The sequence below is a fragment of the Lagenorhynchus albirostris genome, chromosome 5, assembly GCF_949774975.1.
Source record: "Lagenorhynchus albirostris chromosome 5, mLagAlb1.1, whole genome shotgun sequence".
Lineage (NCBI taxonomy): Eukaryota > Metazoa > Chordata > Mammalia > Artiodactyla > Delphinidae > Lagenorhynchus > Lagenorhynchus albirostris.
The window spans coordinates 79957765-79981290 of record NC_083099.1 but is presented as its reverse complement, the minus strand read 5'-3'; the positions used below and the strand labels follow the sequence as shown (position 1 = coordinate 79981290).

General features: G+C 39.8%; 1 protein-coding gene across 6 annotated transcripts in view; it reads left to right on the top strand.

Moving 5' to 3' along the window:
- CFAP91 (cilia and flagella associated protein 91) overlaps positions 1-23526 on the top strand; it is a 146907-nt gene that overhangs the window by 94241 nt on the left and 29140 nt on the right. For all 6 annotated transcript variants that reach the window (XM_060150538.1, XM_060150536.1, XM_060150534.1 and 3 more), the window contains 6 exons: positions 1271-1387; positions 2846-2917; positions 4102-4248; positions 6551-6772; positions 10429-10577; positions 11137-11228. In XM_060150538.1, the coding sequence (XP_060006521.1) occupies positions 1271-1387; positions 2846-2917; positions 4102-4248; positions 6551-6772; positions 10429-10577; positions 11137-11228 (799 nt within the window). The remainder of the gene's footprint in view (positions 1-1270; positions 1388-2845; positions 2918-4101; positions 4249-6550; positions 6773-10428; positions 10578-11136; positions 11229-23526) is intronic.

Here is a 23526-nt window from a genome sequence, read left to right as displayed (position 1 = left end):
GTCTGTAAGTGTTTATGTGCATAAGTTTTGATAAATTTTAACTTTTTATAGATTTTGTGTATTTTATGGTAGTAAATGATAAAATAGACTAATATCTACATATATTTTATGCATTCATGACATACCTAACTTTTTCAATATTTCTGGGCTATGTGGTTTGTCTGCAAGTTTTTAAAAATTGTCAAAAATCTCCCCAAATTTTTCTAATATATTTATTGAAAAAAAATCTATGTATAAGTGGATCCATGCAGTTCAAACCTATGTTGTTCAAGGGCAAACTGTGCTTTTAAACTGCTGCTGCTTCCTGTTGATTCATTAGTTTGGATTATCATAGAGCTATTACATATATTTGCCATCAGATTTATTTTCAGGAAACTCGGATGCTCTGTTACAACCACAATAATTGGATGTGGTTCCAAATTTTACTCATAATTTTCATATTTTTATTAATTTCAAGTCTTGGCTTAGTGCTTTATCACTTATTTAAGTGTTTTATCATTTATTTGTGTTTTTATGGAAAAAATAATATAAAAATTATGTGATGAAAAAGTAATGGAAGTGTGATTTTAAAATCACAGAGATCAGAATTTTTGATACTTTTAAGTTAAAAAGTATCCCGCTATATCTGAAAATGGAACTGATGAACAAAATCTTATGTGTAATTTTGGCAGGATTTTTGATGATCAAAAGTAAGAAAATAAAGTGCATGTTTAAACAGAAACACATACACTCTTCCACAAGGAACCATATTCAAAAATCTTGATGTGTAGGATTTCAAGCCCAAAGTAAAGCTCTCTTCACTTTGAGATAATTGCCATTTAATGCCCCTTAGTTCCCCCATAACAACAAAACATACTAAATATTTCAGTCGTTTACTACACAGGACAATTTTCTATTGCCCAGGCAGTCATTTAAAACAGCAAATTAGCTCATGTGGAACGGTAGGAGTTGGGGGTTTTGCTTGCATATACACATGACAGAACCTTTCAGAAACTCAAAAAAAAAATGTTTAAAGCCTCCAAAACTTTTTTTTTTTCCTCCAAAACTTTTGATTAAAATGGATACACCTAGAATATGTTTCATGTTTGTTCAGTGGTTAACTTATGCATGGGAATATCATAGGTGCACCCTGGTTTGGACTTTCTCAAACCGTCCTAGCATGGCCATAGAGAAAATTCTTTCTGACTGATATTCAGATCTGTGGCCTAGATTTGGTAGTGGGAAAAAAATACAAAGGTAAGAAATGACACTCACTGGTGTGTTATTTCAGGCACTGTTGGAAAAGAAGAATAAGGGCCCCGAAGCAAAGAAACCATTGCGTTTTCTTCAAAGAAAGCCAATACCTCAACCTCGACTTCCAACTCCAACTTTGGAGATGAATTCCAATGTAAGTTTGAAGGTTCTTTTATGTGAAAAGCTAAATTCAGTATTGCTGTTTATTCTTCAGATAGTTTGGGTTAAAAACAAACCTAACGTAAGTGTTCATTTCCCAAGATCTGACTTACGTTGCCTTTATCCTTATGTTTCAAATGCACACACAAAAACAAGCAAAATGAAATGAAATCTAAAGTCAATCCTTTTCAAGAATAAAAACACAAAGAAGAAAATCTTCCCAAGAAAAATTGGCATCAGAAGGTAATTCTGATGTACATCAAATAAAAAAAAAAAGAAGATCGAATTATGATCATTTACTGTAACTGTCTTCCCACATGAGGAAGTGGCTGACGACAGCTGGAATTAGAGAGGAATGCAATACCAGAGGTGACATCAAGACTGGCTCAGAGAGTTCACCCTGACCAGGGCCGTACCTCACCTTTGCAGGGCCCCAGACTCAGTTTGGTCAACATTCCATAGTTGGTTTGGATTTAAAGGACTGACTCAGACTAAACCTACAAGAAACTACTGGAGATGCCACAACGCAAATTTGTCACTTTACGGAGAGAAATATAACTGCCTGGTATATCAGGATATTGTTCTTGGGAGGTCAGCTTGTTATCTCCCAATACAGGGCAGTTCTCACAAGAAGCCAAATTGTACAGAAGGTTGTTGTGCTTTGTCAGAGGGAGGGGAGTTGACGGGAGATCTCACTAGCACCTCCGATAGCTCTGATGTCTCTGGAGGGACTGGAATGCTCCCGCTGACTGGACACGATGTGCTTCTGGGCAGTGTCCCCTTTTCTAGACTTTGTGCCGACCACTGCCTGTGGTTAACACGTTGTCATTCACGAGTGTTAATGCCATTGATTCCACTGTTGATTACTTTTGCATTCAGAGGGGCTTTAAGTAAATTTGCAGACTCTGATCTTTCTGCTTTTGACATACACTTATTTAAGGTGATTTTTATAGATAGCTGATCTTATCCATTATGTTCTTATTTTACCAGTTTAGCTAAATTCTTGTGAAAAGCACCTCATTTTCGACTCTGATATAGACCAGCTGTATTCTTTGTCTACACATGATCAAACATGAAAATACTATTGCAAAAGGGATTTATTAGCAATACTTACTTCTTCAAGAAAGATTTTGCTGGAAAGGAATATAGAAAAAATGAAAATGGCTTAATTTGTAAGGATACCATGACAGTGGGTGAATTTTTTGCTTCTGATGTAATTTATTAATGATAACTTATTTATAATGAAAAATAACAATGCATTTTAACAATACAGTAAGTAACATTTAAAGTTCTATAAGTTCAAAGATGGATGATGTTTTATTTTCTTTAAATCCTTCTGGCATCTAGCTTTTTGCTCAATATAAATCTTTTGCTTGATATAAATCTTCAAAAAAGTATTTGATGCTGACTGCTACTGTCCTCAAGCTGCTTGGTTCTCCCTTTGTTCTTTTAGGAAGAAGAAGATATAGAAATGGCTGTGATCTACCTTCAAAAGTTACTCCGGGGCAGAGTCGTTCAGAACATGGTGTGTAGGGTACAACCACTGGCCCTGTTCTTCTCCTTTGAGAATAGATTTACAGAACGCATATGTGCTTGGTTCCTTGGGGTGACTTGCCTCTTGCACCCTGCTGTCCTATGGTACTGTGCTCTTGAGTTGCCATAGTTTGCCCGAGTGGCACAGTAACAAGGCAAGAAAGGACCGCCTGCTGTTTGCTGTAGTGTACCCAAGGCAGTGTGAAGCTAATGTCTTCCTTGGAATTGATAAATCCAGCAATTTTCATACCTGAATTTTGACCCTAAACATCACAAGTAGATTCTCTAATTTTCCACAAAGTTGTAATACAATTATCTGCGTTTGTATGTAGCTATCAATACCTGAATAATAAATGAAATAGCTAAGTAATAACTACAATTTTGAACTCTTACCATATGCTCACATTATATATTCTTTGCTCTACATATATCAGCTCTTTTTCTTTTTTTGTATCAATTACCCATTTTACAGGCAAGTAATATGAGTCTGAGGGGGATTATGTTAACTGCCAAATTCAACTCCGGTCTTCCTGACTAAAAGCTTTAGCCAGATTATTTGTGGCACTAGAGCAAGCTCACGCTTCAGTTTAAAAATGGACTGATATAAAGCCTCAGCTGAAACAGTTTTTCTCCCCAGACAGCTGTAACTCTTAAGAGACTCAGTTATGGTGAGTAAGTTCAGGGAGGCTGGATGAGCAACCTGTGTTCAGCATTATTCTCTATTCTCCTGCCAGTACTTCCCCGGGAGAAACACAGCAGTTAAGTTCAGACAGCAGATCCTGTATTCCAGATGAGGGGCAAATCTCTCGGAAAAGAAAATATGACCATGAAAAATACCACCCCCCGGCTTCTTAGGGAAGGAGCAGAGGAAATGAGGAGAAGGCTCTAGTTTCTTAACATGACCCTATAGTTGTCACCTTGTCTTTGAGAGGCATTTTAAGAAACTGAGTCGATAACTAACTAACCTGTAGCTAAGCTCCTTCTCTGCCTGAGCAGCTGAAGGTGCAGAGAAGAGGGCTGACGGCTAGCTCTGTGGCACACACCTGCTGTGTGGCCCCGAAAGGCAGAACAGAACCCTCTGTTGACAAGTGCCTCACAAGTCACTGTCTGCGAGGCCTCGTGCCTGGCACAACGGATGCTGATTTGAAAGGCTCTCTCTGATCTGACTTGACACAGATGTTTGAAGGAAAAGAGAGGCGACTGGAGTTGATCCAGGAGCTGCGCACCAGCCACGCACTGCAAGAAGAGGACAGGCTGGTGAAGAAAGCCGAGAAGCAGGTGACCCTGGCCTTGCAGCGACAGAGGAACCTGCACGAGCACAAGGTTCTTTCCTTTCCTTTCCTTTTCTTGTCCCATTTTCGCCCTTGGTTTTTATTATTATACAAGCAACATTATAGTAACAATAAATGATGTGATGAAAAAGAAACACCCCCCCCACAAGCCCAGCATTTTTCATCAATGGTGCTGCAGTCCAGAATTTGAGTGGGCTGTGCCCTCCCTGAATTGAGTCTGCTCTTAGTTTTTTATTTGCAAAACGAAAAGAAAAAAACCCCACAATTTTGAAAGGTTTTCTCTTCCTATCTTTCTTAAATATTTGGTGACTCTAATATATTTCAGTGGGAGCTTAGCAGAATGAATAAGTAATTAAAGCAATAAGAAAAAAGTGAGAAATGAGATTTTAAAAACTATCCACACTCATTTATGAGTTTTGGAGCTGTACATAGCTCATACTCCTTAAACTGCATATTAAATATGTTAATATGATATTCTGTGACTTTCACCGGGTCGTCTGAGCTCTGTGTGACTGACAATAGCTGCTAATTGCAGCTCTAACCTGACAACTGTAAATGTGTTTCCTACTTTCTTCTGGCATTTGTCTATAGACACATAGTATTTAATGTTGTTGACTACAGTGTAGATACACTTTTACTATCTGTCCCACTTATCTGTGAGTCAAAATGAAAAAGAACCAATTTGCACAGAGTTTAGTGTTACAAGAAAGTAAACTTGGGACTTCCCTGGCGGTGCAGTGGTTAAGACTCCGCACTTCCAATGCAGGGGGGCGTGGGTTCGATCCCTGGTTGGGGAACTAAGATCGCACATGCCGCGCAGTACGGCCAAACAAAAAGAAAGTAAACTTACAGCGAAGCTGTTACCTTTAGTAACAGTTAAGTTAACAAACAGTAAAGTTTGTTACCTTTAGTAACAAACGTAACTCTTGTGCTGTGAATTAGGCACAAACGTTAAGCAGCCTGGAAACGAGCACCACTTTATTCCTTTTACATGACAGCAGGACTGGGGATGGTCTCTGAGTGATGGGAGCTGGTTTGCAGGGAGGGAGGAAGAAAGCCACAGACTGTGAGACCCAGCAGAGGAACCAGAGAAAGAAGAGGAGAATGCAGACACTGGAGTCTCTAAATCTGGGCATCCTGGAGCCCTGGGAATGATGGAGACGGGCTGCACTTCTGTTCAGATAGGGAGCAGAATGCCCTGGCAGCAGAATACCCAGGACCTGGACGGAAAAATGCCCTCCTTGGCCCCTTCTGGTTTCTGATTATAGACTTTAGCAGCTACAGCTAAGACAATCCAGGATTTTCAACCCATCTACCTCATTTAGTGGATAAATACTTGATAGACATCATGACAGCTAAGAGCTAAGGGAGGAATTAATGGGAAGAACTGTCACATAGCCACAAACTCACCCTGCTTGCCTTCAGCTGTTCCTGGATACACCAGTAAGATGCAGGCATCTGGGGGAGTGGGCACCCCACGGGTACCTACAGCAATGCCGATCCTCTCATTTTCTCCTTCTCTCATATTGAGGGAGAACCGTCAGTGTGAGAGCAGCAAGTGCCTGGGAGAAGAGCCTTTTCCCCTTATCCCGGAGGATAGGAGCAGGAGCACAGTACAATCTTCTCAAACACTTTTGTTCCCCCGGTGCCAAAGCCAGCACAGAGAGATCCATAAATAGATACTGTGGCTTACTCCTGGCCAAGAACTCTAGGCCCCTAGCCCTTATTTTACCTCAGTGATTACACAGACATGTAGGCTTGTTTCCTGCTCTGTTTCAAAGATAGTTCTTACTGACTTTGAAATTATTTAAATGAATAAACAGTACTAAGGTTTTCTACTTTCATGTTACCGAAGATCTTAAAATTCCCCAAACTTGTGTTAAAGGACAAAGCATTGAAAAATTAAAAGGTATCATGAGTGAATTTTTAAGCGATTCTATTTTTTTGAACTCCAACATTATCTTTTAATAAAAACCTTGACATTTCCCTTCACGTCTGGGGAGACCCAAGCACTTTACCTTCTGGATAAAATTGAAAGGAAAAAAAAATTCTGTGTGGACACTAACAAATGTTTTGCTAAATCCCCTTTATAATTTGAAGACGATCATCCGTCAGTGACTAACTGAGCAATCTACTTTCTCAAGTCTAAGTTTGTATCGTAAGTTTTCCTAGTAAAACCCTTGGGATGCGGCCAGTCTGGAGATAATATTCCTAATAAAAACTAAGTGCATTCTGAAAGTGAAGTGACTGTCAAGGATAATCCAGCATCCCTCCTCATAAATCACCATTCTTAGTGGAATTTGTATCCTCATAGTTACATTATTATTTTTAAGGTGTCACTGATTGAAAACCATTTGGCTGGACTGGAAGGATGGGTGCTGGCAGACATGTTTGACTTCCTGTCCAAAGAGCTGGTGAGACTGCAGGAGGAGAGGAGGGTCCACGCCCTGGTCATGTTGGCCGAGAGGCAGCGCAGGATGCGTGAAGCCGAAGAGAGTGGCCGGCGCCAGGTGGAAGAGAGGCGCCTGCAGGAGGAGGACCAGATATTTAAGGAGGCAAGTGGGGACGTTGCCAGGAAACTCATGATATGAAATGACTTTCGTTTTTTGTTTTTCATTGTCTTCAACAAATAATGTATTGAGTTCCTATGGTATGCCCAGCACTGTGCAAAGGCACTGGGGCTACTTTGGAGGGAAAAACCAGGTGTGGCCCCTTCTCTCCTGGTGCTTAAATCCTATATAACATACGAATAAGTGTAGGATCAGAAAATGTGTTAAGTTTCATGAAGGAAACAAATGGGGCCCGGTGACATATTTTGAAGAAGTCACTCTGCTTTGCTGTGTGAACAGGTTGTAGGGGAGGACAGGGTGGAAACAAGGAGACCTGGAAGGAGACTGATGAAGTAACTCAGGCCAGAGTGAGAAATGGGGTAAAGTCAAGTATGATGTCCAGTTTCCGGTGTCAGTGAGTGGGGAGGTGACGGTTCTATTTACTGAGGCGGGAAAGCTGAGGGTGTAATAGGTTTAGGGGCAGGAGTGGAATGAATGATTTATATTAAGTTTGAGACATCTTAGTGGAGGTGGCATTTCAGCAGATGGATATACAAGATAGAGTTTCGAAGAGAGATTTTGACTAAAGATACAATCTTGGGAATTAGGAATGCCAGGCTGGTAAATTCGAATTCTGACCAAGACCCAATAGATGTGAAATTCCAAAGTGACCAAGATGCAAACTCAGAGGAAATCTGAGGAACCAGTAATACCTCAAAGCACTCTCACCCTCATCAAGTATACAAAAGCTCAAGTGTTAAAATGGGAGGGGATTTGTGAGGAAGATTTCTTTAAAGGGAGCTGTGCTGTGACTAATTCCCCCAAAAATCACACCCAGAGGTGGCAACGAGTACTTCCCCTTTCTTGGAGAGCTTGATGTGTATTCTTTCAGTTAAGGCATCTCACCCCCGGAATGGAGAGGAGGAAGCTGGGCAGGCTGAGGGGAGGTGGGCACAGAAGAGGCTGCATGGGCGGCCAGCACACCCAGAATATGCTAAGGCAAAGGCTGTGTGAGTTTCCCTTGTGCAGATGCGGGCCACATGGGAAAGGCAGAAAGAGCCAACCTGGAACTTAAAAAAATTCCTATCTAAGAGGCTGTCTGAATTGTATTAATATATGTGGATAGTTTTGAGCTCCTCAAGTAAAAAAAAAAAAAAAAAAAAAAAATGTTATGTCAAGTTGGGGTCTTCTTATTTGATCTGGGATTCAAAGGATTTACCCAATTCCCATGGAATTAGGATTGACCCCTGAATAGTATTTGGTATGTGTTTTTTCAGATAAGAAATTGATTAAAATTAAACAGACTTCCCATCCTCTATACAGCTTTAAAAAGTTTGGGTTAAAGCTTTTTAACTATAGTGTCATACAGCCTATAATAATAATTCATATTCTAGCTTCCTACCATCCTAACACATTTTTCCTTAAAAAGAGTTACTGAGGGCTTCCCTGGCGGTCCAGTGGTTGAGAGTCCGCCTGCCGATGCAGGGGACACGGGTTCGTGCCCCGGTCAGGAAAGATCCCACATGCCGCGGAGCGGCTAGGCCCGTGAGCCATGGCTGCTGAGCCTGCGCGTCCGGAGCCTGTGCTTCGCAACGGGAGAGGCCCCAACAGTGAGAGGCCTGCATACTGCAAAAAAAAAAAAAGTTGCTGAAATGTAGAAATTTTTAGCAAACCAGAATTTACTATCCTCTACCTAATATCACTAAGGAAAAACCAGCTGGGATGGGAAGAACCAGTTGGGAGTGAGAATAAAAGGAAAGAGACAGAGGAACCACTATACTCAGAAACACGGAAAGGAAGAAGCTGGTGAGAGGCTTCTAGGAAGGTATCTCTTAAGTGGGAATGATCCCAGGAAATGTCAGCATGTCTAGGAGGGGCAAGAAAGGGTTAAGATGACCCTTCCAGCCTGATTTAAGGAACATTTATGTAAAAAATGTATCCATCTCTGGACCCCAGCATCATTTAAATTCCCTATCTCCCATCATATGACCCTCTTAAAGATAAATATGCTTGCACATAAATATACCAAAACCAAGAAATGTACACGAGTAAATTTCCAGAAAAAAACATGTAGATATTGAGAAACATAGATACAGAAAGTCATAGACTCATATTTTAAACACATACACACTTTTGCACATCTATAAGTTAAGATACACTCACAAACATAAGCCCACATGCACAATATTAGCAGAGATGGGAGGTACACACATATAGCCACCCATACGTTTCCTTATTCACTTACGCACCTACAAGCACAAATGTGTCCAGAAACATACACATTTATAAAGATATATGTAAACACACAAGTGCGTGTATTACTAGAAGTGAACCAAATTAAACTTTCCACCTCTGAACTATTACAAGACTCAACTGTCTAATCGTTCCATCTAGGTGTGACTTGTTTCCTGAATAAGTCTGTGGTCTCCATGGGAGCAGGCACATGCCTTCCACAGCACCAGCATAGCCCTCTGTACATAACACACTTTAAGAAAATATATTTTGGTTGGTTGGTTGGTTGTTCGGTTGAACTGTATTAAACTGGTCATTGGGTCTCTCCCATAAGGAAGGCATAGGGATTCAAGGTTATGGACTTGGTGTTTTACAGGTAGCTATTCAGTAAACATTTCATATTCAGAGTCCTGCTGCAGTGCCAGTCAAGAAGCAGGTATTGAGTTGTTACTGAGTCCCAAGCATTATCTCAGACACAAAGAAATACACACACATTAAATAAAAAGTGCCCTTCCGCCAAAGCTCAAAATCTGTTGAGACAGAATGCATACAAAACTAAGTATGACACCCTCGATGCTTGTGATACTTCCTTGGTATCCATCTGTAAAACAGGTAAAACTAAACTGTATTATTTATGGTTGCAAACTTAGGGAGCACAGCTCTAAAGAACAGGAAGTCTTTACCATAAACTCATGAGAGTGGGGAGGGTCTGTGGTCAGGTAGAACTCACAGTGACCTCTGGGATCCTAGCAGTGGCTTGACCCTCATTCATTGCACTGTACATTTATGTGCTCTGCACTTTTCTAAATGTATAGTCTATATTCTTTCAAGAAAGCTTTAAAAAGCAGCAGCCCAGGGCTGAGAAGATAGTTAAAAAAATTCACCAGAGACTCAGGATCCTTCTAGCTTCCTGCTTTTCTGTCCCTTGGGTATGACCCTCATGGCAGTTTAAGATGACTGGTGCTCCTGCATTTTGTCCCCATGAAATGAGAAATGAAAAGAGAGAAAAAAAAAAAAAGCTATGTCTTTCCCTGTAAGAATCCTTTAAGAGGAATAAAGAAAGGACATTGTGTAATACATCTTAGTCTCTGCCACAGTTAGGTAGCTTGACCAAATTACACTGCTGGTAAGAATAAAGCCAGGATCCAAAACAGGGTTATTGACTCAAGCCCATGATCCTTCTGCAGTGTTGTATCGCCCACCCCATAATTCTAAAATGAGCCAGATAGGTAGGGGCTTCCCAGAGTGGGTAGACAGGTGGATTAGAAACAGACTATCTGTAGTTTAAAAAACAAAAGAATAATGAATGAGGGGACTACTGATGAATGAAGTAGATGTGCTAAAAAAGTCAACCAATATTCATGCATTTTTCTTGTGTACAGTAGTAGCATTCCTATTCTGAGTAACTGGAGTATTTTGGGGTTTTGCAGGTAATTAAAGTTCACCAAAGTACTGTAACTTCCTATCTGGAGGATATAATACTGAACACTGAAGAGAATACTGCAGAAGAACAAGCCAGGGCAGAAATAGAGAAGATGGCTGAGGAAATCAATGACATTGCTTATGAAATGGAAAGCCGGTGTGTACCAAGGGGACAGATGGTGGGATGGACAGCCTTTTGCTGTTACTCATATGTATTCTTCAAGAGCTTAAGATTTTACCACCAAGGAGAAACAAATATATAACTCATGCTTCAGTATGCATTGTTTTAGCAGCAGCCAGCAGGCCTGTACCTTTGTATGGTAAGAGCATTGGGAATAGAATTTTCAGTTATCCTCTGCAGTCTGGAGCACTTTCATATTTCTTACTTTTAGAATATCACAAAGCATGAAAGCAATGTGATTAAGTATGGCCAATTTTACTTGGACATCACCGCAGGGTTTCTGGCTTCCATTTGTAAGTTGTATCTCTAACACTCCCGTCCTGGTAGGCAGGCTAAGTAAAGGACAAATTTGGATTTTCCATGGAGTTAACCAAACTCACCAGGAATGTGCTACTTCAGATCACTTAAGGAAAAGGCAGTGGTGGGATTTGAGCAGTGGAGTTCCTTACACAAACAAGGAGGATCCAAGTATAAATCGGCAGCTCAAGTAAGGCAACAAAGGAAATACTCGTTTAATTTGTTTTTTACTTTTTAGTCGAACTCAGCTTCAGTCAGAGGAGATCGTTGCCGAGTTGGTTTATAGTTTCCTGATCCCAGAGTTGCAAAAGGACTTTGTCAAAGAAAAAGGTAAGCCAATGCAAATGTTCCACGTGATGATGTTTTTTTTTTTTAATTTTATTTATTTATTTATTCATTCTTTTTTTTTTTTTTTTTTTTTTTTTTGTGGTACGCGGGCCTCTCACTGTTGTGGCCTCTCCCGTTGCGGAGCACAGGCTCTGGACACGCAGGCTCAGCGGCCATGGCTCACAGGCCCAGCCACTCCGTGGCATGTGTGATCTTCCCAGACTAGGGCACGAACCCGTGTCCCCTGCATCGGCAGGCGGACTCTCAACCACTGCGCCACCAGGGAAGCCCGTGATGATCTTTTTAAAGGTAGAAACTATTTTCAATATTCCAGAGATTTACAGCTGAGCAGAGGTATGGGGAAAATTCTGAAGGAGAATCACTGCATTTTCTTATTTCAGAGGTCAGGTTCCCTCGATGCTGTCTGACTGCAGAATACAATCACCTCTAGTATGGATAGGTGCAGTTCTAATAAGTTTGATGGAGCGTCAAAATCCAAACCTTCTTGAAGAGGCAATTCCCGAGGGGTGGGATGGAGGGTTGGTGGTGGGGGGGAGGCTCGAGAGGGAGGGGATGTATGTATACGTACAGCTGATTCACTTTGTCTACAGCAGAAACTAACACACCATCGTAAAGCAACTATACTCCAATTAAAAAAAAAAGAGGCAGTTCCCAAATTCCCAGAAGAGGTGTATTTTGGTTGTTGTTGTTTTGGTTTGGTTTTTATTGAAATATAGTTGATTTACAATATTATGTTAGTTTCAGGTGTACAGCAAAGTGATTCAGTTTATAGATATATCTTCTAATTCTTTTCCACTGTAGGTTATTACAAGATACTGAATTTTGTTCCCCAGGCTATACAGTGAATTGTTGTTTATCTGTTTTATATATACTTGCGTGTATATGTTAATCCCATACTCCTAATTTATCCCTCCCCCACCTCTTTCCCCTTTGGTAACCATAAATTTGTATTTTGTAATTTGATTTTTTTTCAATGTAAAGCAAATGTTGAGAATATACAGGGTTTTCCAACTGTAGTAGCCTTTTGCAGGCAGGGCATGTGCAAGGCAGGTGTTGAAAAGCTGAGAAGCCTGACAGACCTAAATTGACTCTGCAGCTCTGCGTGAGTCACAATATCTCCTGTTCCTGCCAGGACTGATCTCAGTATAAATATCCTCACTTATCGTTTGCCAAAAGTGGCATGTTTTTAAAGATTGATGCTTTTAGTCGATAGAGAAGGAGAAAAAATATGTGTTTTTAAAAACAGTGTTCTTCCAGAGCTTTCAGACTGTTGGTGACAGTCCTGATCCCAGATGGAAGGATGCAACCAGAAGATTAATATTTAAGTGATAGGGAGGGAGGGAGACGCAAGAGGGAAGAGATATGGGAACATATGTATATGTATAGCTGATTCACTTTGTTATAAAGCAGAAACTAACACACCATTGTAAAGCAATTATACCCCAATAAAGATGTTAAAAAAATATTTAAGTGAAGTAAGAGCTTGGGAGGCTTTAGAGTTTGCAGGGGAATTCTAGACAGGTTTAAGAGAAATGTTAATATTTAAGATCACGTAACCAGTGAGAAAGGAATGGTAGTTCTAATGCATTGGACGAGAACAAAGAAATATCTTGTTTTCCCATTACATGATTGTACTTTTTTAAACCAGTACCCACCCCAGCAATAAGCATCTAGTTTGTTCCCGGTGTGTTTTCCTATAAATAGCAGTGAACACCCTGGTCATGCTTCTGAGAGTAAACTCCTAGCAGTACAGTGCTGGAAATAAGGTATGTGTGTTTTATATTTTGATAGATACCACCAAACTGCCCCCACAAAAAGATTGTTCTAATTCATACTCCCATCAACAGTGTATGATAGTGCCTCTACCAACAAAATTTAATTTTGTTAAATTAAATAATATTTTTCTATCACCTTATATTATAAAAGGGATCTTATGTTTTCTAGATCCTTAAGAAAATATGCAACTCCTTGCTCCTTCTCCTCTGTCCAACCTGCTTCAGATCAATTCCACCTGAGGGAACTGAAGGAGGGGGGGAAATCCTCTGTTTAATAGTTACTAGTTTGTGACCCCCCTCCCCAGCTTCTCCTGGCTCTGAGGGGAAGGAGCTGGAGTGGGCACGAGATGTAAAGGAATCAGTGGGACTTGTCTGTGGGCAAGCTGGGCAAGTCCTAACTTCTTCCCTTTGTGTGGATGTAGCCCAAACGAAGAAAGCCACCTGGACAGGGAGCACACACTAGGGCCTTTTGTTTCTTGTTCCAAATAAGACATCCATGTGTTATACTCTTTACCCCAAATTAAGTAATATTACATACAGACCGTTTGAGATATCTCATTATTAATTTTTATTTGGATGAATTAAAAAAAAATTTTTTATTGAGGTCTAGTTGATTTATAACATATTAGTTTCAGGTGTACAACACAGCGATTTAAAATTTTATAGATTATACTCCATTTAAAGTTATCATAAAATATTGGCTATATTCCCTGTGCTCTACAATATACCCTTGTAGCTTATTTATTTTATATGTGGTAGTTTGTACTTCTTAATCTCCTACCCCTATCTTGCCCCTCCCAACTTCCCCTTTCCTCACTGGTAACCACTAGTTTGTTCTCTATATTTGAAGATCTGTTTCTGTTTTGTTAAATTCATTTGTTTGTTTGATTTTTTTAGATTCCACGTGTAGTGAAAACATACAGTATTTGTCTTTGTCTGACTTACTTCATGAAGCATAATACCTTCCAGGTTGATCCATGTTGTTGTAAATGGCAAAATTTCATTCTTTTTATGGCTAGGTAGTATTCCATTGTGTGTGTGTGTGTGTGTGTGTGTGTGTGTGTGTGTGTGTGTGTGTGTGTACACACACACACACACACCATGTCTTTTTATCCATTCCTCTATTAATGGACACTTAGGTTGCTTCCATTTCTTGGCTATTGTAAATAATGCTGCTATGAACATTGGGGTACATGTATCTTTTCCAATTAGTATTTTCATTTCTTCAGATACATACCCAGGAGTGGGATTGCTGGATCATATGGTAGTTCTATTTTTACTTTTTTGAGGAACCTCCATACTGTTCTCCAAAGTGGTTGCATCAATTTAAATTCCCACTGACATTGCATGAGGGTTCCCTTTTCTCCACACCCTCTCGAACATTTGTTATTTGTGGTCTTTTTGATGATAGCCCTTCTGACAGGTGTGAGGTGATATCTCACTGTGGGTTTGATTTGCATTTCTCTGATGATTAGCAATGTTGAGCATCTTTACATGTGCCTGTTGGCCATCTGTATGTCTTCTTTTTAAAAAAATGTTTATTCAAGGGACTTCCCTGGCAGTCCAGTGATTAAGACTCTGCACTCCCACTGCAGGGGGTATGGGTTTGATCCCTGGTAGGTGAACTAAGATCTCGCATGCCACGGCCAAAAAAAAAATGTTTATTCAAGTCGTCTGCCCATTTTTAATTGGGTTTGTTTTTCTGATATTGAGTTGTATGAGCTATTTATATATTTTGGATAATAATCCTTTATTGGTCTTATTATTTGCAAATACTTCTCCCATTCAGTAGGTTGTCTTTTCATTTTGTCAATGATTTCCTTTGCTGTGCAAAAGCTTTTAAATTTAATTAGGTCCCATTTATTTATTTTTGCTTTTCTTTCCTTTGCCATAGGAGACAGAGCCAAAAAATATTGCTACAATTTATGTCAGTGTGTTCTGCCTGTGTTTTCTTCTAGGAGTTTTATGCTTTCTGCTCTTACATTTAGGTGTTTAATTCATTTTTCATTTAATTCATATATGGCCTTTATTATGTTGATGTATGTTCCCTCTACACCCACTTTGTGGAGGAGACGTTTTATCATAAATGGATGTTGAATTTTGTCAAAAGCTTTTTCTGCATCTATTGTGATGATCATATGGCTTTTATCCTTCAGTTTGTTTTTTAAATTTAATTTTTATTTTATATTAGAATATAGTTGATTTACAATGTTGTGTTAGTTTCAGGTGTACACCAAGGTGATTTAGTTACACATATACATATACCCATTCTTTTTCAGATTCTTTCCCCACATAGGTTATTACAGAATATTGAGTAGATTTCCCCGTGCTATACAGTAGGTCCTTGTTGGTTAGCTATTTTATATATAGTAGTGTGTTAATCCCAAACTCCTAATTTATCCCCCCCACACCATCTTTACCCTTTGGTAACCATACCTTTGTTTTTGAAGTTTGAGCCTGTTTCTGTTTTGTAAAGAAGTTCATTTGTATCATTTTTTTTATATTCCACATATAGGGGATATCATATGATATTTGTCTTTTGTCTGACTTCAGTTAGTATGATAATCTTCAGTTAGTATGATAATGCCATGTTTCTGAATATGGCATTATTTTTAATGGCTGAGTAGTATTCCACTGTATATATGTACCACATGTTCTTTATCCATTCCTCTGTTGATGGACATTTAGGTTGCTTCGGTGTCTTCACTGTTGTAAATAGTGTTGCAATGAACTTGGGGTGCATGTATCTTCTTGAATTGTGGTTGTCTCCAAATATATGCCCAGGAGTGGGACTGCTGGGTCATATGGTAGTGCTAGTTTTAGTTTTTTAAGGAACCTCCATACTGTTCTCCATAGTGGTTGTACCAATTTAAATTCCCACCAACAGTGTAGGAGGGTTCCCTTTTCTCCACACCCTCTCCAGCATTTATTGTTCGTAGACTTTTTGATGACAGACATTCTGGCCATTCTGGTGTGAGGAGGTATGTCATTGTAAATTTTTTTTTTTTAATCTTTATTGGAGTATAATTGCTTTACAATAGTGTATTAGTTTCTGCTTTATAACAAAGTGAATCAGTTATACATATACATATGTTCCCATATCTCTTCCCTCTTGCCTCTCCCTCCCTCCCACCCTCCCTATCCCACCCCTCTAGGTTGTCACAAAGCACCGAGATGATCTACCTGTGCTATGTGGCTGCTTCCCACTAGCTATCTATTTTACGTTTGGTAGTGTATATATGTCCATGCCACTCTCTCCCTTTGTCACAGCTAACTCTTCCCCCTCCCCATATCCTCAGGTCCATTCTCTAGTAGGTCTGTGTCTTTATTCCTGTCTTACCCCTAGGTTCTTCATGACATTTTTTTCCCTTAAATTCCATATATATGTGTTAGCATACGGTATTTGTCTTTCTCTTTCTGACTTACTTCACTCTGTATGACAGACTCTAGGTCCATCCCCCTCATTACAAATAGCTCAGTTTCGTTTCTTTATATGGCTGAGTAATATTCCATTGTATATATGTGCTACATCTTCTTTATCCGTTCATCCGATGATGGACACTTAGGTTGTTTCCATCTCCTGGCTATTGTAAATAGAGCTGCAAGGAACATTTTGGTACATGACTCTTTGAATTATGGTTTTCTCAGGATATATGCACAGTAGTGGGATTGCTGGGTCATATGGTAGTTCTATTTGTAGTTTTTTAAGGAACCTCCATACTGTTCTCCATAGTGCCTGTACCAACTCACATTCCCACCAGCAGTGCAAGAGTGTTCCCTTTTCTCCACACCCTCTCCAGCATTTATTGTTTATAGATTTTTGATGATGGCCATTCTGACTGGTGTGAGATGATATCTCATTGTAGTTTTGATTTGCATTTCCCTAATGATTAATGATGTTGAGCATTCTTTCATGTGTTTGTTGGCAGTCTGTATACCTTCTTTGGAGAAATGTCTATTTAGGTCTTCCGCCCATTTTTGGATTGGGTTGTTTGTTATTTTGTTATTGAGCTGCATGAGATGCTTATAAATTTTGGATATGAATCCTTTGTCAGTTACTTCATTTTCAAATATTTTCTGCCATTCTGAGGGTTGTCTTTTGGTCTTATTTATGGTTTCTTTTGCTGTGCAAAACCTTTTAAGTTTCATTAGGCCCCAATTGTTTGTTTTTATTTCCATTTCTCTAGGAGGTGGGTCAAAAAAGATCTTGCTGTGATTTATGTCATAGAGTGTTCTGCCTGTTTTCCTCTAAGAGTTTGATAGTTTCTGGCCTTACATTTAGGTCTTTAATCCATTTTGAGCTTATTTTTGTGTATGGTGTTAGGGAGTGTTCTAATCTCATACTTTTATATGTACATGTCCAGTTTTCCCAGCACCACTTATTGAGGAGGCTGTCCTTCATCCACTGTACATTCCTGCCTCCTTTATCAAAGATAAGGTGACCATATATGTGTGGGTTTATCTCTGGGCTTTCTATCCTGTTCCATTGATCTATATTTCTGTTTTTGTGCTGGTACCATACTGTCTTGATTACTGTAGCTTTGTAGTATAGTCTGCAGTCAGGGAGCCAGATTCCTCCAGCTCCATTTTTCATTCTCAAGATTGTTTTGGCTATTTGAGGTCTTTTGTGTTTCCATACAAACTGTGAAATTTTTTGTTCTAATTCTGTGAAAAATACCAGTGGTACTTTGATAGGGATTGCATTGAATCTGTAGATTGCTTTGGTTGTAGAGTCATTTTCACAATGTTGATTCTTCCAATCCAAGAACATGGTATGTCTCTCCATCGATTTGTATCATCTTTCTTTCATCAGTGTCTTATAATTTTCTGCATACAGGTCTTTTGTCTCCTTAGGTAGGTTTATTCCTAGATATTTTATTCTTTTTGTTGCAGTGGTAAATGGGAGTGTTTTCTTAATTTCACTTTCAGATTTTTCATCATTAGTGTATAGGAATGCCAGAGATTTCTGTGCATTAATTTTGTATCCTGCAACTTTACCAAGTTCATTGATTAGCTCTAATAGTTTCTGGTAGCATTTTTAGGATTTTCTATGTATAGTATCATGTCATCTGCAAACAGTGACAGCTTTATTTTTTCTTTTCCAATCTGGATTCCTTTTATTTCCTTCTCTTCTCTGATTGCTGTGGCTAACAGTTCCAAAACTATGTTGAATAAGAGTGGTAAGAGTGGGCAACCTTGTCTTGTTCCTGATCTTAGGGGAAATGCTTTCAGGTTTTCACCATTGAATAGGATTTGGGCTGTGGTTTGTCATATATGGCCTTTATTATATTGAGGAAAGTTCCCTCTATGCCTACTTTCTGCAGGGTTTTCATCATAAATGGGTGTTGAAACCATTAATGGGTGTTGTCGAAACCTTTCTCTGCATCTATTGAGATGATCATATGGTTTTTCTCCTTCAATTTGTTAATATGGTATATCACGTTTATTGATTTGCGTATATTGAAGAATCCTTGCATTCCTGGAATAAACCCCACTTGATCATGGTGTATGATCCTTTTAATGTGCTGTTGGATTCTCTTTGCTAGTATTTTGTTGAGGATTTTTGCATCTATGTTCATCAGTGATATTGGCCTGTAGTTTTCTTGCTTCGTGACATCTTTGTCTTGTTTTGGAATCAGGATGATGGTGGCCTGGTAGAATGAGTTTGGGAGTGTTCCTCCCTCTGCTATATTTTGGAAGAGTTTGAGGAGGATAGGTGTTAGCTCTTCTCTAAATGTTTGATAGAATTTGCCTGTGAAGCCATCTGACCCTGGGCTTTTGTTGGTTGGAAGGTTTTTAATCACAGTTTCAACTTCAGTGCTTGTGATTGGTCTGTTCATATTTTCTGTTTCTTCCTGATTCAGTCTTGGCAGTTGTGCATTTCTAAGAATTTGTCCATTTCTTTCAGGTTGTCCATTTTATTGGCATAGAGTTGCTTGTAGTAATCTCTCATGATCTTTTGTATTTCTGCAGTCAGTTGTTACTTCTCTTTTTTCATTTCTAATTCTATTGATTTGAGTCTTCTCCCTTTTTTTCTTGATGAGTCTGGCTAATGGGTTATCTATTTTGTTTATCTTCTCAAAGAACCAGCTTTTAGTTTTATTGATCTTTGCCATTGTCATTGTTTGCTTCATTTCTTTTTCATTTATTTCTGATCTGATCTTTATGATTTCTTTCCCTCTGCTAACTTTGGGGTGTGTTTGTTCTTCTTTCTCTAATTGCTTTAGGTGCAAGATTAGGTTGTTTATTCGAGATGTTTTCTGTTTCTTAAGGTAGGATTGTATTGCTATAAACTTCCCTCTTAGAACTGCTTTTGCTGCAACCCGTAGGTTTTTGGTTGTCATGTCTTCTTTGTCATTTGTTTCAAGGTATTTTTTGATTTCCTCTTTGATTTCTTCAGTGATGTCTTGGTTATTAAGTAGTGTATTGTTTAGCCTCCATGTGTTTGTATTTTTTACAGATCTTTTCCTGTAATTGATATCTAGTCTCATAACGTTGTGGTCAGAAAAGATACTTGATACAATTTCAATTTTCTTAAATTTACCAAGGCTTGATTTGTGACCCAAGATATGATCTATCCTGGAGAATGTTCCATGAGCACTTGAGGAAAATGTGTATTCTGTTGTTTTTCGATGGAATGTCCTATAAATATCAATTAAGTCCATCTTGCTTAATGTATCATTTAAAGCTTGTGTTTCCTTACTTATTTTCATCTTGGATGATCTGTCCATTGGTGAAAGTGGGGTGATAAAATCCCCTACTATGGTTGTGTTACTGTCAATTTCCCCTTTTATGGCTGTTAGTATTTGCCTTATGTATTGAGGTGCTCCTATGTTGGGTGCATAAATATTTACAATTGTTGTATCTTCTTCTTGGATTAATCCCTTGATCATTATGTAGTGTCCTTCTTTGTCTCGTAATATTCTTTATTTTAAAGTCTATTTTGTCTGATATGAGAATTGCTACTCCATCTTTCTTTTGGTTTCTATTTCCATGGAATATATTTTTCCTTCTCCTCACTTTCAGTCTGTTTGTGTCCCTAAGTCTGAAGTGAGTCTCTTGTAGACATCATATATATGGGTGTTGTTTTTGTATCCATTCAGCCAGTCTGTGTCTTTTGGTGGGAGCATTTAGTCCATTTACATTTAAGGTAATTATCAATATGTATGTTCCTATTCCCATTTTCTAAGTTGTTTTCGGTTTGTTATTGTATGTCTTTTCCTTCTCTTGTGTTTCTTGCCTAGAGAAGTTCCTTTAGCATTTGTTGTAAAGCTGGTTTGGTAGTGCTGAACTCTCTCAGCTTTTGCTTGTCTGTAAAGGTTTTAATTTTTCCATCAAATCTGAATGAGAATCTTGCTGGGTAGAGTAATCTTGGTTGTAGGTTTTTCTCCTTCATCACTTTAAATATGTCCTCCCAGTCCCTCTGGCTTGCAGAGTTTCTGCTGAAAGATCAGCTGTTAACCTTATGGGGATTCCCTTGTGTGTTATTTGTTGTTTTTCCCTTGCTGCTTTTAATATGTTTTCTTTGTTTTTAATTTTGACAGTTTGACTAATGTGTCTTGGCATGTTTCTCCTTGGTTTTATCCTGTAAGGGACTCTCTGTGCTTCCTGGACTTGACTGTTTCCTTTCCCATATTAGGGAAGTTTTCAACTATAACTCTTCAAATATTTTCTCAGTCCTTTTCTTTTTCTCTTCTTCTTTGGGACCCCTATAATTTGAATGTTGGTGCATTTAATGTTGTCCCAGAGGTCTCTGAGACTGTCCTCAGCTCTTTTCATTCTTTTTCTTTATTCTGCTCTGCAGTAATTATTTCCACTATTTTATCTTCCAGGTCACTTATCCGTTCTTTTGCCTCAGTTATTCTGCTATTGATCCCTTCTAGAGTATTTTTAATTTCATTTATTGTGTTGTTCATCATTGCTTGTTTCCCCTTTAGTTCTTCTAGGTCCTTACTAAATGTTTCTTGCATTTTGTCTATTCTATTTCCAAGATTTTGGATCATCTTTACTATCATTATTCTGAATTCTTTTTCAGGTAGACTGCCTATTTCCTCTTCATTTGTTAGGTCTGGTGGGTTTTTATCTGGCTCCTTCATCTGCTATGTGTTTTTCTGTCTTCTCATTTTGCTTATCTTACTGTGTTTGGGGTCTCCTTTTTGCAGACTGCAGGTTCGTAGTTCCCGTTGTTTTTGGTGTCTGTCCCCAGTGGCTAAGGTTGGTTCAGTGCGTTGTGTAGGCTTCCTGGTGGAGGGGACTAGTGCCTGTGTTCTGGTGGATGAGGCTGGATCTTGTCTTTCTGGTGGGCAGGTCCACGTCTGTTGGTGTGTTTTGGGGTGTCTGTGGCCTTATTATGATTTTAGGCAGCCTTTCTGCTAATGGGTGGGGTTGTGTTCCTGTCTTGCTAGTTGTTTGGCATAGGATGTTCAGCACTGTAGCTTGCTGGTCGTTGAGTGAAGCTGGGTGTTGGTGTTGAGATGGAGATCTCTGGAAGATTTTTGCCGTTTGATGTGACATGGAGCTGGGAGGTGTCTTGTGGACCAGTGTCCTGAAGTTGGCTCTCCCACCTCAGAGGCACAGCACTGACTCCTGGCTGCAGCGTCAAGAGCCTTTAATCCACACGGCTCAGAGTAAGAGGGAGAAAACGTAGAAAGAAAGAAGGAAAAAAAGAGGATAAAATAAAATAAAATGAAGTAAGGTAAAATAAAATAAAGTTATTAAATTAAAAATAATTATTAAAAAATTTTTTAAAAAACGTAAAACAAAAAAAACGGACAGACAGAACCCTAGGACAAATGGTGAAAGCAAAGCTATACAGACAAAGTCTCACACAGAAGCGTACACATACACACTCACAAATAGAGGAAAAGGGGAAAAAATAATAAATCTTGCTCTCAAAGTCCACCTCCTCAGTTTGGGATGATTCGTTGTCTATTCATGCATTCCACAGATGCAGGGTACATCAAGTTGATTGTGGAGATTTAATCCACTGCTCCTGAGGCTGGGAAAGATTTTCCTTTCTCTTGTTTGTTCTCACAGCTACCGGGTTTCAGATTTGTATTTGGCCCCGCCTCTGCGTGTAGGTCGCCTGAGGGCGTCTGTTCTTCTCTCAGACAGGATGGGGTTAAAGGAGCCGCTGATTCGGGGGCTCTGGCTCACTCAGGCCCGGGGGAGGGAGGGGTACGGAGGTGGGGCGAGCCTGCGGCGGCAGAGGCCAGCGTGACGTTGCACCAGGCTCAGGCGCGCCGTGCGTTCTCCCGGGGAAGTTGTCCCTGGATCCCGGGACCCTGGCAGTGGCAGGCTGCACAAGCTCCCGGGAGGGGTGGTGTGGATAGTGACCTATGCTTGCACACAGGCTTCTTGGTGGTGGCAGCAACAGCCTTCGCAGCTCGTGCCCGTTTCTGGAGCTCCTTTAAGCAGCGCCCTTAATCCCTCTTCTCGCGCACCAGGAAACAAAGAGGGAAGAAAAAGTCTCTTGCCTCTTCGGCAGGTCCAGACTTTTCCCCAGTCTCCCTCCCGGCTAGCCGTGGTGCACTAACCCCTTCAGGCTGTGTTCACACAGCCAACCCCAGTCCTCTCCCTGGGATCTAAGCTCCAAAGCTGGACCCTCAGCTCCCAGCCCCTGTCCGCCCCAGCGGGTGAGCAGACAAGCCTCTCGGGCTGGTGAATGCTGGTTGGCACCGATCCTCTGTGCGGGAATCTCTCCGCTTTGCCCACCGCACCCCTGTTGCTGCGCTCTCCTCCATGGCTCCAAAGCTTCCCCCCTCCGCCACCTGCAGTCTCCGCCCCCAAAGGGGCTTCCTAGTGTGTGGAAACCTTTCTGCCTTCACAGCTCCCTCCCACTGGTGCAGGTCCCGTCCCTATTCTTTTGTCTCTGTTTTTTCTTTTTTCTTTTGCCCTACCCAGGTACGTGAGGAGTTTCTTCCCTTTTGGGAGGTCTGAGGTCTTCTGCCAGCGTTCAGTAGGTGTTCTGTAGGTGGTGTTCTACGTGTAGATGTATTTCTGATGTATCTGTGGGGAGGAAGGTGATCTCCACATCTTACTCTTCCGCCGTCTTCCCCAAGCTCTCATTGTTGGTTTGATTTGCATTTCTCTAATAATTAGTGATGTTGAGCATATTTTCATCTACCTTTTGGCCATCCATATGTCTTCTTTGGAGAAATGTCTATTTAGATCTTCTGCCCATTTTTTGATTGGGTTTTTTTTTTTAATATTGAGCTGCATGAGCTGCTTGTATATTTTGGAGATTAATCCCTTGTCACTTGCTTCTTTTGCAAATACTTTCTCCCAGTCAGTGGGTTGTCTTTTTTTTTTTTTTTATGGTTTCCTTTGCTCAAAAAGCAAAAGCTTTTGAGTTTAATTATGTCCCATTTTTTAATGTTTGTTTTTATTTTCATTAATCTAGGATGTGCATCCAAAAAGATATTGCTGTGATTTATGTCAGAGTGTTCTGCTTGTTTTTCTCTAGGAGTTTTATAGTATTTGCTCTTACATTCTAGGTCTTTAAT